At 33.2% G+C, this 16977-nt stretch overlaps 1 protein-coding gene across 1 annotated transcript in view; it reads left to right on the forward strand.

Annotated features, from left to right (window-relative positions):
- Positions 1-16977, forward strand: part of Rim (Rab3 interacting molecule) — a 555972-nt gene that overhangs the window by 467754 nt on the left and 71241 nt on the right. The window contains exons 16-18 of the mRNA XM_089102610.1: positions 5749-5818; positions 8653-8884; positions 15995-16095. Coding sequence (XP_088958736.1) covers positions 5749-5818; positions 8653-8884; positions 15995-16095 — 403 coding nt within the window. The remainder of the gene's footprint in view (positions 1-5748; positions 5819-8652; positions 8885-15994; positions 16096-16977) is intronic.

The raw sequence follows: 16977 nt of genomic DNA on the forward strand, positions 1-16977 counted from the left end.
AAATATCTTACTGACATAATAGTATAAATTGTGTTATTTTTTATGCATCGTATTTAAAATTAATATCAAATGGACCTAATAGTCAAAATTCTGTTATTTTTTATGTAACGTATTTAAAATATATATAGCCTAGGCTACATATACGACTGGCGTTCTTTTTTATGAGTTTACGCAGATTGAAATTTAAGCATATAAGTTTTAAAATAGTGACGTTCATAATTGAAAAAGACATAACATTTTTTTCTTTTATCCTGTGTGAGCTTTGGTTTTGGGGAGGGGGAACAGCGCCCCCCATTAATACTCTGAATAAATATCAAACTGACCTAATAGTCAAAATTGTGTTTTTTATGCATCGTATTTAAAATATTGATAGCTTAGGCTCTATCTAGGACTGTCGTTTTTTTAAGACTTTAAGCAGATTGAAATTTAAGCCTATAAGTTTTAAAATAGTGGTGTTTATAATTGAAAAAGAAATAAGAAATTTTTATACTACGTCAGCTTTGGTTTTGGGGAGGGGAATGGCCCCCCCATTAATATTCTGAATAAATATCAAACGGACCTAATAGTCAAAATTGTGTTTTTTTATTCATCGTATTTAAAATTAATATCAAATGGACCTAATAGTCAAAATTGTGTTATTTTTGTATGCATCGTATTTAAAATATAGATAACTTAGGCTCCATATAGGACTGGCGTTCTTTTTTAAGAGGTTAAGCAGATTGAAATTTAAGCCTATAAGTTTTAAAATCGTGACGTTCTTAATTTAAAAATATATACAATTTTATTTTTCTTTTATCCTACGTCTTCGGTTTTTTTGGGGGAGGGGGAACTTTCCCCCCTATAATCTAAAAAAAAAATATATCAAATAACTTCTAGAAAAAAAAGTGTTATTTTTTATAACACTTCAAATTTTTATATATTTATTTTTATCAATAGCGTACTGTCGTTCTTTTTTTAAGAGTTTTTTACTATGTAAATTTAAGACTATAAGTTTTAATTAAGTGTCTGTAAATAATGAATAATTTTATCAATTTTTTTATTTTATTAATAGGGAGCTTTGGTTTTGGGGGGGGGGGAATGGCCCCCCCCATTAATATTCTGAATAAATATCAAACGGACCTAATAGTCAAAATTGTGTTTTTTTTATTCATCGTATTGAAAATTAATATCAAATGGACCTAATAGTCAAAATTGTGTTATTTTTGTATGCATCGTATTTAAAATATAGATAGCCTAGGCTCCATATAGGACTGTCGTTCTTTTTTTAAGATGTTAAGCAGATTGAAATTTAATCCTATAAGTTTTAAAATCGTGACGTTCATAATTGAAAAAGACAAACAATTTTATTTTTATTTTATCCTACGTGAGCTTTGGTTTTGGGGAGGGGGGACCGGCGCCCTCATTAAGATCATCACACTCTGTGCCAAGAGGAACGACACAATTTCAAAGTTCACTGCCTGTTTGGTGATAAGCCCAGTATTCTACAATGCTCGCGTAAAGCATCTAGTACCACAGCCAGTGTTTGCGGTTTTTTTATGTTAAATCCGTGGTCATTCATCTGTAAGTTGATTAGTAGGGTTTTTTTTTTAAAACTTGGATATTAGTTTAATGGTTTTCATTAATATAACGAGTAATGCATTTGAAAAGGGTAATTACTTATTTAGTTTAAGAGATTTTCGAATTTTTTTTTCGAAAAGATATTTGCGAAAAGATATTTGCGTAGACGCTTACAAGGGACATTGCTAGAAAGTATTCAATAGGAATATTTTTTACTCACCAGAAAAAGGTTAGAATTATCCATTTTTTCTATGTAATTATAAAAAATGATAACTCTAATATACACCATTCTAAACTGATTGATAATAAAATATTGACCATTATTATAAAAAAAAAATAATAGGCTATTAAAAAATACTATAACCCTTTTTTTTTAAATAAAAAAAAAAAAAGAAATTTAAATGTTAAAGTGCGGCTTTCAACTGTGCACATAGTGTGTGATGATCTTTAAAAAAAAAAATGAAATTTACAAGTTAAATTGCGGATTTCAGAGGGGCAAATATTGTGATTACATTTAACTACTAGAAAAAACCTGTTTGTACGGAGGGCCCCTGGAACTGCATGGATCTATTCTACTCTCCTCCCAAATATTTTGGAAATCCTTTTTTTATATCCCCACTAGAAAAATTTAAAGTAAGTCTTTACCCCTCCCTACGTTTTTCTGAATTGGGGCCCCTGATCTTACTGAATATAATAAAGGCACTTAATTTTCTTAGAAACATCGAACTATTTGAAGGCCATAGCCCCTGCATACTCATCATTGCTATCGCATGTGGCAGGTGAATGATTGTCTTTTTTGCGCCCCATTTCTGTTCAGTTTACAAAATTTTGGGTTAAATAATATCTTCGAAAAAAGGAGAGTTGCACCCACAAACGAACATTGTTGCCACTCGAGAGTGTTATAAAAACTGTGCAGTCTTATGGTGATGCATTGGGTTTTATCTTAGCTTGGTAACACAGGACCAAGAGGTTGAACTCAGTTGTAGCAACACACTGTAGGGTTGACTACCTTAGTAGTCAAAAAAGTATAATCATCTACGGAACAAGTACTGACAAAACCTATCCTCTCCACACACAAAAAGTGACCCTTTGTTACACAATTTATACATACCCTTAGGTTATTTTTAAGACCCTTAGTTACACAATTCAATACAAATTCCCGGGTAACTCGTCGCCTGAATCACGCTCTAGCATAGTTTATTGGCTGGGAGCAAAGTACTTTGGTTCGGAGCGATTAAGTAGTACAACATTTTGCGTCTAGAGGCGCTGAGGTACGCGGGGTCACTTTTGGAGAGTTTTGACAGTACTTCTTCCGTAGATGATTATACTTTGGTAGTCAAGAATTGCCGTTAATCCAATACACACATGCGCATATACACATAAAACTGTACCTTTTAGGCTAAATGGTCTTTTCAATTGCTGGAAAAACACATAGTTTAATGAAGAAGTAGAAGTTTGTATGTAGTTTATTTAAATTTGGTCAACTGTAGCCTAGCCAACTGTACCTGCACACAGAGCATAGAAATCGACATCTATCATCTTATATTTGAACTCCTAGAGTCGAAAGATCTGCTGAAAGATATATGAATATATCTAATAAATATGAGGCAATCAAGCCAGTAGCTCTGTAGCCCACAGAGTGAAGCAAAAAGAAAAGGGCTAAATAGTTATACTGAAAAGCCCGCCTGCTGTTAAATAGAAGAAGAAGAAGAAGAATTTGGTTTCTATATAGCATAGTATATATAATATATAAAACATATGTAGAAAACATATAGTAAAATGAAGAAGTAGAATCTCCTACGTAATTTATTGGAATGTATTTAAGTTTGGTAGGAGACAGCAAACCCCCTCCCCGACTTAGGCTGTGCAATCCCCTTGGAATCTCAAGCTATCTTTAGTATTAATAGTACTTAGAAGCCTTATATTTCTTAATAATATAAGTATATAATATAATATTATATATTATATTATATAATAATATAATATAATTTTGTAATATAATAATATATAATATATAATAATGATGATATATAATATATAATATAATATAAGTGTACTTAGAAGCCTTATATTTCGGTATAAAAATTGTAATCACTTCCCCAAATTCTACCTTTCATTGGGTGACATTGATGAAGCTAATGTGAGTGTTTTTCCTAGGCTTCATAGTGTAGTCATACACATTTTTCCTTCGTTGATAGTTGGTTCTGCTGCAGAAATTCTCAAAAATGTAATTTTGCTTCTTGGCTCCTCAAAATAGGATTGTAGTTGCTATGGAAACATCCTGAATACCAGATAATGGAAATAAAAATTAGGCGGAGAACGTTATGCTATAGCATAATTCTGACCCTATTGTTAAAATTAGTCGGCAAAAAAATGTAAAAAAAAGAAAAGAATTTATCTGCGTCACATTTTTTTTTTAAATATGAAAAGCTGTTTAACTTTGTATATCAGAGTTCCTGATTCCAAACTACTTTTATTTGCGGCTCGAAAGGCCTTTTTTACTGTCAGTTACTTCTTTATTTTTTATTATTATTATTTTTCTAGCCTATAACAAGTTGTATTAATAAGAAGAGCACTGTTTTTTCAAATTATTTTAAAACGTGTTGTTCTGAAGCATTTTTAGTCATTTATTTTCTTAGTAAACCATTTTTTTTTGTAACTGGTAAACTGGCAATGCAAAGTTTTAGTAGTTCAGGTACTTCTGCGTTATATCCACTCTTTTATATACTGCTAGTTTGGTTAATGCTAATGAAATAAAATAAAATAGGATGAATATATAATAATTTAGAAACAAATTTGGGCTATATATTTGCACATTAAGAGGAGGGGGGCAAAGCATAGCATATATTAAATACGGAACCTAACCTAACCTAGGCCCCTCTCTCCCCCCCCCAAATAAAAACACTTTAAGTATCGTATACGCAATTAAAACTACGCTATGCATCTACAGCAGTGTGTTGAATCATCCCGTAGAACGGGTTTGTTCAAAGCATCTTGAGTTTGAGATATAAAAAGAGTGGGCATAACAAAGAAGTACCGTAGATCATATTGAATATATGGGAAAGCTCAAGGAATCAGAAACTTCTAATGCTTCCCTTATTGTAAGAAATGAATATATTATTTTTAAAGATTGGTCTCATGTCTGTAACTTTGATCTATCCGTACAAAAAGCTTTTAATTTGAAAGTTCCAAGTTTTAATCCTTTTGAGACTTGGTTTGTCAAGGTTCCGCCGTAGTTCAAAGTAGAGTCTCTAAGAGACACAATCCTTAGCTATGGCTCAGATGAAATTGCACTTAATAAGCTAACATCTTTGGGGATTTCGTGGGATGTGGCAAGAAGAAAAAGCTTTTAAATGTTTTAATATGCTTAATTAAAATGTTTTAATTATTAATATGCTTAACTCTGTAAATAGCTTGTGGCAGCAGTCTGAAACTTAGCGAAGGACCCCCATTGCCACTAATAGAAAATTTGCATGTGTCTTGTAGTAATAGTTTACTAATAGTTGTTAATAATATATCTGACAAATATGTTTCTGTAAAAAATTAAACAAAATGAAAACTTGAAAGAAAATTGGCACATTTTTAACCCCTTTGGAAGAATCATTCTCATAGTTTATTAATATATACGCTTAAAACTAAAAAAAAACTTAAATGATACATTTTAAATCACTGTTGACCGGGAAGTTTCAACGGAAGTAAAAAAGGCAACGGATATAAATACATAATTCATAGCAAATAAGTTTTAAAATGCGTATTTTATTAAATTTATTTTGTAGGGGATTTAAAATAAAGGAGCTTAACAATTAATGTCAATGGATGATACAGGTGTTGTTTTTATAGATCAGAATTCCAAAAATACTCAAATTTCTAATGATTGATTTATTCCGATTTCCGATTCGCATCGTCTAATTTCGACTTAATTTTGTTTGAATTCACAATATTTATGTTAGCATAAGGTAAATTCTTGAGTGTGAATCAAGCTCTTTTTAATTGTAAATCTCAGAACAGTATTGCCCCTGGAATTGGCAGTGTTCCCAACTCACATGCTATGTTTTTTGGTTTTTTTTTTTTCAACAAATTATCTGAAATGTTTGCGAAATAAGTGAAACTTTGTAAGATATGAATTCAGCAATTTAAATCAGAAAATCATTTCTGATTTGTTTGAATTTCATTGAATCTTTTACCTTTCAGGAAAGTGACGATAGGCCTAGACAACTTCGTTCACATCAGATGTCCAACTATAGAATGTCCAATACAGTAGGTATGTAGCGCATTTTGATTTCTTCAATTTTAATGATCTATTGTATTTTTGTTATCAATCCAGGTTTCTGTACAACAGAATGAAATAGTCTATTTTTTCGATCGTTTCAAAGTACTGAAGCCTAGACACGGTCAATATATTTTTTTTTTTGTGCTCATGAACAACTACTACTACTGCTAGTACTACTAATACTACTACTTTTACTACTACTATTATTTTGATTATTACTGCTAATATTAATGTTACTACTACTACTAATATTACTACTAGTACAACTACTGTTAATACTACAACTACTACTACTACTACTACTACTGCTAGTTCTGCAACTGTATTATTTTTCATTGGTTTATACGGTCAAATCAAAATAAATTTGAGTGCCTCTTAGCCTCCTAGGCTGCTAGAATGCCTTGAATTGATGATTCTTTTTTTTCAGGTGATATCATTTTATTTACTAAGAGATTTTCAAAATAAGTACCAATGAAACTTTCGGTTCGTCAGGCTAACTCCAACTTCCAACACATGTTTCTATATAAATAAATAAAAATAAAAAAATTTACCCCAACGACATTTACCACACAACATCAACACCGATTCATATATCGTAAATGGCACTACTAGAACAATAATTGAAGCAAAATCATAAGTATTATTACAAAAATCTCTCAAATTTTCCCGGAAAATTCTTCGGTAATGCTCACGCCCGACCACTATTGGTAAAAAACTCCAAGATTATGCAAGACGTACCAAGCAGCAAACTGTGACGGGTTGTCTTACACTGTCCATCATCATCATTCCAACATTACGGGCAGTTTTAGATGCTATTCCAACATTACGGGCAGTTTTAAATGCTATAAAATTTATTTGGCCACAAAAATTAAGCGTCTCATCCAAAATAATGCCTAAATACCTAGTCGAATGCACTCTATTAATAGTTGCATTTCCACATCTCAACTTATCTATTCAAGGGTAATACATTTTAACCGGGCAAACAACACAAAATTTGACTTCTTAAAGTTTATTTTCAACTTATTCAACCTAGTCTACTTCTCAATCAAACTTGTATCATACTTAACTGCATGGAACAACTCTTCTTCAGGTCTCGCACATACCGTCAGATTAGTGCCATTAGCAAATAAAACTAGTACTTTCACAAGGATCACATTTAGGTCCCCACTATTTACCGAATCAACAATATTAGATAAAACTCCAAAAAGATCATTAATATATGCAGCAAATTACAGTGGACCAAGTGGAAATCCCTATGGGACTCCAGACTCAACATCATATTCTTGCGAAGCTTGATTTCCATCATCCAAATGTAATTTCCTATCACTGAGATAAGACAAGACAAAACAAGACAAGATCTTTTATTGACAAAAACACATGACAAGTAAATTTCTAAACTGGTCGACGGAGAGCAGGGCTCGATGTGTCAGCCATAAACAAATCTAAGAAAATTTAGAGAAACTTCGTCTTATGCCGACATTATCCAATTACACAATAGAATTTCATGGTGACAGAATCAAATGCCTTTAAAATGAAACTTTAAGATGAAACTTACAACTTTAAAATATTTATCAAGGTCATCATTCACCAACGTTGTTAGAAATCGCACTGCATGCTCTGTAGAATGTTTCTTTCTGAAACCAAATTGATTGGTTTTTTTTTAAAGAAAAAACTTTTCTTCTCTAGAAATGTCTCAATCCTTATGCATAAAACCTTCTCTATTACCCTAGCTATAATCGGAAGCATCAAAATTGGTCTATAATTGCTGGGATCTTCTTGGTCACCTGACTTAAATTGGCACTATTTTTGCAATTTTAAACAGATGAGGAAAATTCTATCTTAAAATTCATTCGTCTTCTGCAGCCATATACTTATTTCACTAGTTGGCCCTACTAATGAAACGACCCTTCATTTTCGTGTATACTTACTGACACTCTAATTTCCTGACCTGCCTTAGAAATATGGTCAGCCAATTTTCATTAAAATCAGCCTGGTATTATTCATTTCCCCATCAAGACTTATCAGTTTCTCCAATTATCGACCGAATTACTTTCCAACTCTTCAGTTGGAAGAGCTACCACTACTTAACTCAATCATTTCCGAGTAATAATCCTTTTTGGCTTATCTTACCAATTTTTATTTTACTCATTCATACTTTACTCAGCCACTTTACTACCAAAAGTCATGGGAATAATCGACTTGGGGAAAAGAGAACCGCTTGGATTACTTTTGTTGAGAATAAGCTCAAAATTCTTCCTAATCTGTATTTTTTACCTAAGAATTAACTAAATAGCTAAAAAGTTAAATTTTAGTTTGATTTGTTCAATGTTATTGGACCAATGTAGATCTCAATTTTGATGTCTGTCCCTCAACCCCCCCCCCCCCCTTCCCTCCGTTGCATTCCAGCTAGAAATATTAAAGCAATACTTTACCCTCTAAGTTTAGTCAACAATCATTCAAATGAAAAGACACTAAAAAAAAAAGAATACAACAAAATTCAATTCCTTCAAAAAAACAATATTAATTAGAATACTTGCCCTTTCATGTGTTACAACTAAAGGTTTAGTTTTTCCCCAATTAAGAAGTTTTCCAATTACTAAATGTTGGCCAGCTTAGGTTGTAGCGTCAAATTCGGAAGGTATTGCGTGTCCAATTGTACATAAAGTATAATTTTATTTTTTATTTATTTAAATCTTGTCATGGTGGTCTACAGATGTTAAAAATCCGAAAAAATCCTATTTAGACTAAGCTCTTCACTCAGTTTAACTTTATATCTTTCTTCCTTTCTCAAAACTTTCGTCTGATGTAAAATATAATTATTCCAGGTCCCAATTCAGCTAGACTTTATAGCGGACACAGTGATAATGACTTGTTGGGCTATGAAAGAGGTACTCGATACAGAGGTTATGTTCAAGATGATAGATTAAGAAAGTCGGGTGGACTTTTATCACCTGATAGAGAAGGTGTTGCTGATAGTGATATTGAAAGCGTTGTTAGTGGAATGAGTGCTCTGTCAACTCAGTCTGAAAGGCCGATGAAAAGCAGTGCTCGAAGAGGGTAAGCATGCAATTTATTTTATTACCCTAACCACCACCAAAAACCAAAATGTTTGCCACAACGGATTTTAAGACGAATTTTTCCCCAAATTTAACACATTCTGAAATATCATTTAATTTTTAATTAGAAATACTATTTAATATTTTATTTTATATATTTGGTTCATTTTAATTAAGTCATATTAATTAAATTAAATTATACTAATTGAATTAAGATTTTATTTGATTTATTGTTTAATCTCAATTGATATATTTTTTTAACTTTTACTTGAGCTTCTTGTTTTGAATTTTCGTATCAGTCATTTTTGGGTAGGTTCCAGAAAGAATGTGTTTATTTCGGTCATTTCAATTTAGTATATATATCCCTCACAGGAAAAGGCATTTGGCTTTCAGCTTTTTCTTAGCTGTAACCTAATAAAGAACGAACAACAGGGAATCAAGTAGCAGAATCACTCAAATATGACATTATATCCCAGAAAAGCAACTTTCCAAAATATACGTGTGCTATATCATCTTGTATATGAAGATGCAGATTTTGTCCAATTGTTACTTTGTCAAATTGATACAAAAAGAAAGTAGATATGAAAATTAGCTTTCAAATAAGCCCTTAAACATCTCTCTATGACGTTTTAGTTCTACAGTAACGGTAACTAAAAAAGAAGAACAAAAGGACATATAGGCCTATCACTGCTTCATATGCGAAAAAGTGATTTTTCTCCCTCCTCAAGATTGCTCCTCAAGAATTCGCCTACAAAAGCTTTTCCACTATCATAATTCCAATGGTGCAGTTTTATTCGATCCAAAGCCATTTTCGTGAAGTTTCCAGTTGTTTTTCAAAAATCCTATAAGTTTATTTTTGCAATAGACTTTTATGCTTAAAATTAATCGGATAAAATAGTTACCATTCATGAATCAGCTTCAAATGGCAATTTTTCCACTCTTGACACTTTTTTTAGCGCACTTTTAAATTGTCGGCTAGAGTTTGTTCTTTACTAGGTTGCGTTTGACGCCGTAACTATTATTGCACGTTAATTTATGTGAAAAAAATCTAGCATTTTATTTAATAATGGATGCAGCAATCGTTATAAGCTAGTAAGGAACGATGGGTTTAACAATAAATGATGGGTTTAAGAATGCTAATGTTTTAAGAATATGGGAGGCTTCACAGTCAAGTGTCAAATTCTTTTTTTTTTTTTTTTTTTTTTTTTTTTTTTTTTTTTTTTTTTTTTTTTAGCTAATCATCGTCATTAAAAAAAACTTATTCAGGGTACAAGAGCTCACCTTTTAAAGCATTTGTGGTTCTTGGCAGGAAAGTGGGTTTTGAGTTCTGTTTCCCTGAGAAATTACTGGTGCCTTATTTTGGTCCAGACTTCTAAAGTTGAATCTGACTTGAAATTATCGACTATAAGCACCAAAACTAATAAAAACTAATAGGAGAGGATATTAAGTATGTTCCTACAAAAAAGGAAACAACCCAATAGCGCTGCTCAGCAAAGTCGGTAAGTTAATCATGAAAATCTAAACAGAAATATTATTTGCTTTTATTTATATTTTGATATACTTTTTCTTTATATAATATCGAGAGAAAAAATTATTTTGCCATAATAGGCCTTTAGTATTTACAATTGTCTCTGTTCTGAATTCTAGATTAGCCCGAACTATTTCAATGAAAAAATGGACAAAAATCGGACAAAAAAATAAGCCTACTTTTTAAAATATGAAGCTTGATCCAGATTAATTTATAGCGTTAATTCAAAACCTGATTTAAATATGTTAAATTAAATTAAATATATTAAACAAATTGAATTCAGCTTGTTTGGCAATTTTCTTGTTTTACCAGGTAACGTAGCGCTGTTAATGGCACTGATGATTTTTGATGCCCTTATAAATTCATTTGATATTGGCCAAGGCTGTTCTTGAAGGTTTATCCATGATTTTGGTTGGGGGGGGGGATACAAAAAGACTTCGCAAAACACATCAAAAATTTACTTATACTATTCAGCCAAAATTTTGGCCTCCCATGAGGGACGGAAGGAACCACTCCCTTCCCCTGGGAACGGTTTTGGTTACTCTTGTATTATCATAATACTCTTTCCATAAACTGTTAAGTTGCGGAACATTTATGAATTTGTTTACATTGTTTGTGATATCTATATGAATTAAGGTGACCTTTTCGACGTTCCGTGTGTGTTCCGCTTTTTTGATAACTCTGTGTATTAAAAGAATTTTTTTTTCTTTACTGAATTATGAATCGATTGATTTCAGCCGAGACGGAACTCTCTGAATACCTAATCTATTCTACAATATATCTTAGTAGGAGTAATGACTATGATTAGAAAGTTAGAACTCTAACTTAAAAGTACTTGATGTATTTCTTGTATGATAATAATAATAATCTATTTTTAGCCCACTAATGCAATAATGTAAACAGCGGAGGACAAAAAAGAGAGAGGGACAGAGAGAGAGAGAGAGAGAGAGAGAGAGAGAGAGAGAGAAACACAAAGTAAAGATTATGAAAAAGTGGCAATCGACTTAAGTTAATATCTGACAGTCTTTTGCTCGCTACAGCAACTTTCCCAATAGCATCATTTATTCCGAATTTACGTGCTATTCTCCTATTCTGGTACCAGAAACGGAAGTTGGAATAAAATGTAAATATTTACAGAAACTGAAATACTGAATACGAATAGAAGAAGAGCCTTTCTTTTTCAAAAGTAAGTAAAACCTGGAAAGATATAAAACTGAATTGCCATAAAAAAGAAAACAATTTGCACAGAGCCTTACGGTTATATTTCCCTCCATTATCAACAACCTTTGAGCAACTAAGTCTAATCTTCAACCTGGAGTCGCAAACTAGCCGTGAAGGGAAAGAACGTAAACTAGTAGTAATATTAATACCCAAGCGTCAAAACGATAATACAGGAAAAAGTTTATACAAATCGGGGGGGGGGGGGGAGAGAGGGAAGCGAGAAGAGCCAAAGGGATGGTACTAGCACTTATCTACATTCAGGCAAAGATCCATACATGCAATTGCTCCCCCTATGTAACTTACTCTACGCAAGTTACTTTACTGTGTATGTATAGTGGCTTCACTAAATTACTGAGTAATTTTCTTATTAACGGTACGGAATAATTGAAAGGAAACGGAACTATCAGGATTCTTGCTCTTTCCTCCACATTGTCAGAATAACTATAGTGATTTTCATTAGACAGTTGGTTCTCTAAGTCAAAAATGGAGTTTTCCTGAAATTCAACTGAAAGTAAGGAGTAGCATTAAAACTTAAAGCAAACAGAAATTATTATGTATATGGTGGGGATTCACCTCTCCTCAATAGCTCGCTCTTCAGGCTAAAGTTATTTAGTATTTCCCAAAAAACTTTTTATTGTTCCAATTAAACGGCCTTTGTGTTTCGGAAATCGTTCTTAAGGAATTGGGACGAAAATTAACGAAAATTTTCGTTAATTTTGAAAATTAACGAAAATTATAGCGTGAATAGTGAGGTATTGAGGAGGTGCATCCCCCTCATACACGTAATAATTTCTGATCGATCGTTTTTAAATAACACCTAGAAATCCGGCTCCATCTCCATGGAAAATTCCCTCTACCCACAGACAATCCCTCAATAGAAAGTTCCTCCCATAAAATGCCCCCCAGCAGGAAAATTCCCCAAAGACAATTACAGTTTCGCTAAAAATTCCCTCCTCTCTTGCGGACGATTCCGCCTGAAAATTTGTTCTTAGCATACTGTTATTTGAAAAAAAAAACTTTAGTTCCTTATTGTTTTTAAACCATGACGGAATCCCCCCTCCGTGGAAACTTTTTCGCACAAATCCCTTCGCTTCGAATCTTTTTTCACACAAAGAAGCAAAAATTTGCTCCTTCAGAAAATTTCCTCCCTGGAGGATTTATCCCCCGGAATTTCTCCAGAAAGATCATCTAGACAATTCCCCTTAACATCTCCACATGTAAAATTGAATCAGCAAAGAGAAAGTAAGATAAATCAAAATGGTTTCATATAGTAATTCTGGCGAATTCCCCCAGAGAAAAATTTCCCCTGGATTTCTCCCCACCCGTAGAAACTTTTCTCCCCTTGGAAAATCTCCTAAGCAGATATTTCACCTCCCCCCCCCCCGAAAAAACAAATGATATGCGCAAACAATGGACAAATTTAATGACTTTTAGACCTTTCCCCAGGGGCTGTGGGGGGCCATGTTATCTCCAAAGGTATAGTTGCTGAACTAAGCAAACTAGAAAACTACGTTGAACAAAATGGCCGGGTCAAAATTTTTATCAGACTACTTTGGAGAAAAGGGGGCGTGGGGGGGGGGGGCTATTACCCTCCAATGTTTTTTGTCACTTGAAAAGCGCGCTAGAACTCTTAATTTTTGATCGAAATAGCCCTCTCTTTATGTTCTAGGACTACTGGTTTGATACGATCACCCCTGAAAAAAAAAACAAAAAAAAACACGCATCCGCGATCTTTCTTCGGGCAAAAAATACAAAATTTCACATTTTTCCGGATGGGAGCTTGAAACATCTACAGTAGGGTTTTCTGATACACTGAGTCTGATACCATGATTTTCGTAAGGAGGGCTTTACTTTTAGGGGATGTTTCTCCTTTTTTTTAAATCATGCAAGTTTTCTCAGGCACATAGCTTTTTATGGATAACAATGAACTTAATGAATATTATATATTTCGAATCAACAGAACAAGCCAATACTTTTGATGTATCTATTGATACCAAAGCTCCGTTTTTTAGAGTTTCAGTTACTACTGAGCCGCGTCGCTCCCTATTTGAAGTTCGTTACCACGAACTGTTTGATAGAGGTTTTACTGTTCCAATTATTGGTAAATTTATTTTAATAACTATTATTATCATTATTTATTTCTGACCCACTATACAACAACATAAGTGGAGCGATATGACACAAGCAAGAACAAAAGCAAGAATAACAAAAGCAGAACAACAAAGATCGCACTTACTAGTAGAGCGGACGAATTAAATTTTGGAAAGGGCTTGAGGGAAAACACAAATTTACTTTGAGCTTGGTACTTACAGACTCAAAAGATGAAAGTGTATAAATCCCATCATATCTTCGGACCATAGCGTCGTTACATTGCCATTGTGGAAGTTAAGTCAAGTGTCGACGGAACTGTCAGAATTCTTTTCTAATTGATATCAGAAAAATTACAATCATTATGATTTGAAAAATATTCACTATTTATAATTATTATTCTATACAATATCTTAATTGTATTTTAAAATTCGAAGTTTTCTTAGATTTAAAAGTTTGGCGCAGTCTTTTTTGCTCGGATCTTTTCGTGTTCCAAAAATGTCTCTAAACCGAACAAGGTAAATAGGCTTAATTACCTATTATGTGCGACCTATACAACCTACCGGCCCTCCCCCTTCCGCGTGACACTGATGGAGATGTGTAAGAAATCTTGATAGCTATAGATATTTAACAACAGAACCTCGTTATGTACCTTAAACAATGCTCTAATGAGACCTCATTTTTTATTATCTTCTCACATCGCACCTGAATATTAAAATTTTTCTGGAGGGTTTAGGAGGTGGACAAAACTGAATGCAAGCATTCAAAATAAAATTTACAATAGCCAACAATTTTCTACTTAACCATGTTTTTAATAGATTATTTTGGGACAACACAGTTCTCAAAGCCAGCTATAGAAAAATGTATTTAAGGGATTCGGCCCAAAAATTTTATTTTTTTTTCACTGTCAATCTTATTTCACTATTGTTTCTTGAGATTGCGACTATTTTTCTGTATCTGTTTACAATTTACTTAATTTAAACTTTTTTTCATGCTTTTGCTCAATTTGGTAAGTAGAAATCAGAGTGATGGTTTTTTTGCTGTGGCCTTGAGTAAAACAGTTTCTGATACCCCCTATGCTTCTTTGCAAAAGCGTCCTAATAATTTTCAGTCGAATTTCGCAGATTATGATACGCTTCAAGGAAGCGGTTTCAGTAGCTTTGGAAAAGGTCTTTCACATATTGAGACGCAATTGTACTTAAAAGGGGACGATCTTCGCAATGTGATAATCAACCAAAATCAGGGATATCAAAGAATGTACAAGTCAGAAAATAGTTCATCTAATTCATCTCCTGTTGATGACCGACGAGGTCAAAAGAAGGGGAGAAAGCTACCAAATATACACCTTATTGAAGAAAATTTTCAAAACTTCAAAACTCATGAAGAAAAGACAATTATTTTCGATTTGAATGGTGATGCTGTTCAACCATATGAAACCAAAGATAGACGGCTTTCCCGAGCTGTAACTGTGATAGAAGATAGGTCTCGATTCCGTAATCTTGTTAAACATAGTAATCCTATCCAGAAAGAAGGGATATCTCATAAGAAGGAATCGTATCCAACAGTTATAAATAAAAACAGAAAAGAATACAGCTGTGATTATAGACAATACTACGAACAAGAACGTAATTTGGCTGGAGGTACGAGAAAAGACGTTGATCCTTCAAACAAAAGTGCATTTTTGTCAAAAGCTAAACGTGAAAGAAGTAGTGATGAAAGTGGTATTTTTTCGGGAACAGAGAAGCATTCTCCTTTAAGTCATACTAGCCTGTTCCAAAAAGACCCAAAAATTGTGGAAGGATACAAAACTGATAAAGTGCAAAAGGTCCAAAGACAAGCAAAAGCTGAAGAAGAGCGAATCGACGACTTTGAAGTTCCGCGGGTCAAACTGCCACCGGTTGAAGCACGACGTGTAATCCGTGACAAATCCCCGAGAAGCAAGAAAAATATACGAAAAAAAAGTGACGAAACACCTTATTACTGGGTAGATGATAGTTTAGATACTTCTGATGATGTCTTCTCTCCAGAAGTCGCTACTAAAATCTTAAAATTGGACAAACACACAGCAAAACTTGATGAGTCAAAAAATATGGACAGTACGGATAGTAATGACGTACCTAAGGCTCGTCGAGTTCGGGCTGACTCTGTTGTTAGCATTAACGAAAATATGCAGTATTTAGAATTTCACCCAGATAAAAGTACTAATAGCTTAAAACTTGATGCTGTAACTGTAGCTAATAACCCCCTAACACCTTCTCCTATTAACCCTTCTAGGGAGGTAATGCAATCTGGAGCTTCTAATGGTGGAATGGAAAGAAGAATGATGAGTGAAAGGTCAATTTCTCAATCTGACTGTCCTCCTGATGATAAGATTGGTAAGTGGCTTAGTTTCATTATGTCATTTCGGTGCTTGTCTCTTAAACAGAACATCATCAAGAATTACGCTATCAAAGATCTAACAAAACAGGTTTGAATCGGTTATGACTTGCTTATTTTGAGTGAGAAAACTACGATGTAGTTATATTTTAATTAAATATTTAATATTTAGAGGTGGCTAGGGATTGGGTTAAGTTAAGTTATATTGGATTAGGTTAGGTATTTAATATAATGCGTTCTGCGCTCCCTGCTATCCATAATTCTTTGTCATACTTTCCATAATTTTATTTCTAAAGTAATATATTATCATCATGTTTTGGTGCACTTCATTAGGATTTATCTATCTTCAATTCTTGACGATGTTCTCCTTAACAGACAAGTACCGTCATTTCTTCGTGTCATAAGAAAATTCAAGCATATCAATATTAGGAGTAGGATTCAGCATAGATATTGTTTGTCTGCATAAAAAAAGTATTGCATGGTGAAAGAGTTGAATCTAAATGCAGAAATTGGCAGTAAATTTTGACCGTTTTAAATGAAGCTGGTAATGTCAGTTTTTTAATTTTTGAGCAAATTACAAATTACGTTTCGGTACTTGGTAATTATACGGAGCACACTTAAGAATTACGCTTAGGTTAGATCTCTGAAAACCAGTTTCATGGCAACAAAGACGGGAGATGCAACGCTTTGGACTTAGACAGAATGCATTGGACTTGTATAATTTGGGGCTATATATTTGCGCATTAGGGGGGGGGGGTTGTTAGGTTATGTTTAGGGTGCTGTCCAAATGCTTTACCCTAATGTCCTCCCCTAATGTGCAAATATATAGCTCAAATTATATTACTATATAAACTAAAGGTTATATAAAGGTTATTTTTCAT

The sequence above is a fragment of the Artemia sp. Qi Xiang Cuo genome, chromosome 16 (assembly GCF_049724085.1).
Source record: "Artemia sp. Qi Xiang Cuo chromosome 16, ASM4972408v1, whole genome shotgun sequence".
NCBI classification, from domain to species: domain Eukaryota; kingdom Metazoa; phylum Arthropoda; class Branchiopoda; order Anostraca; family Artemiidae; genus Artemia; species Artemia sp. Qi Xiang Cuo.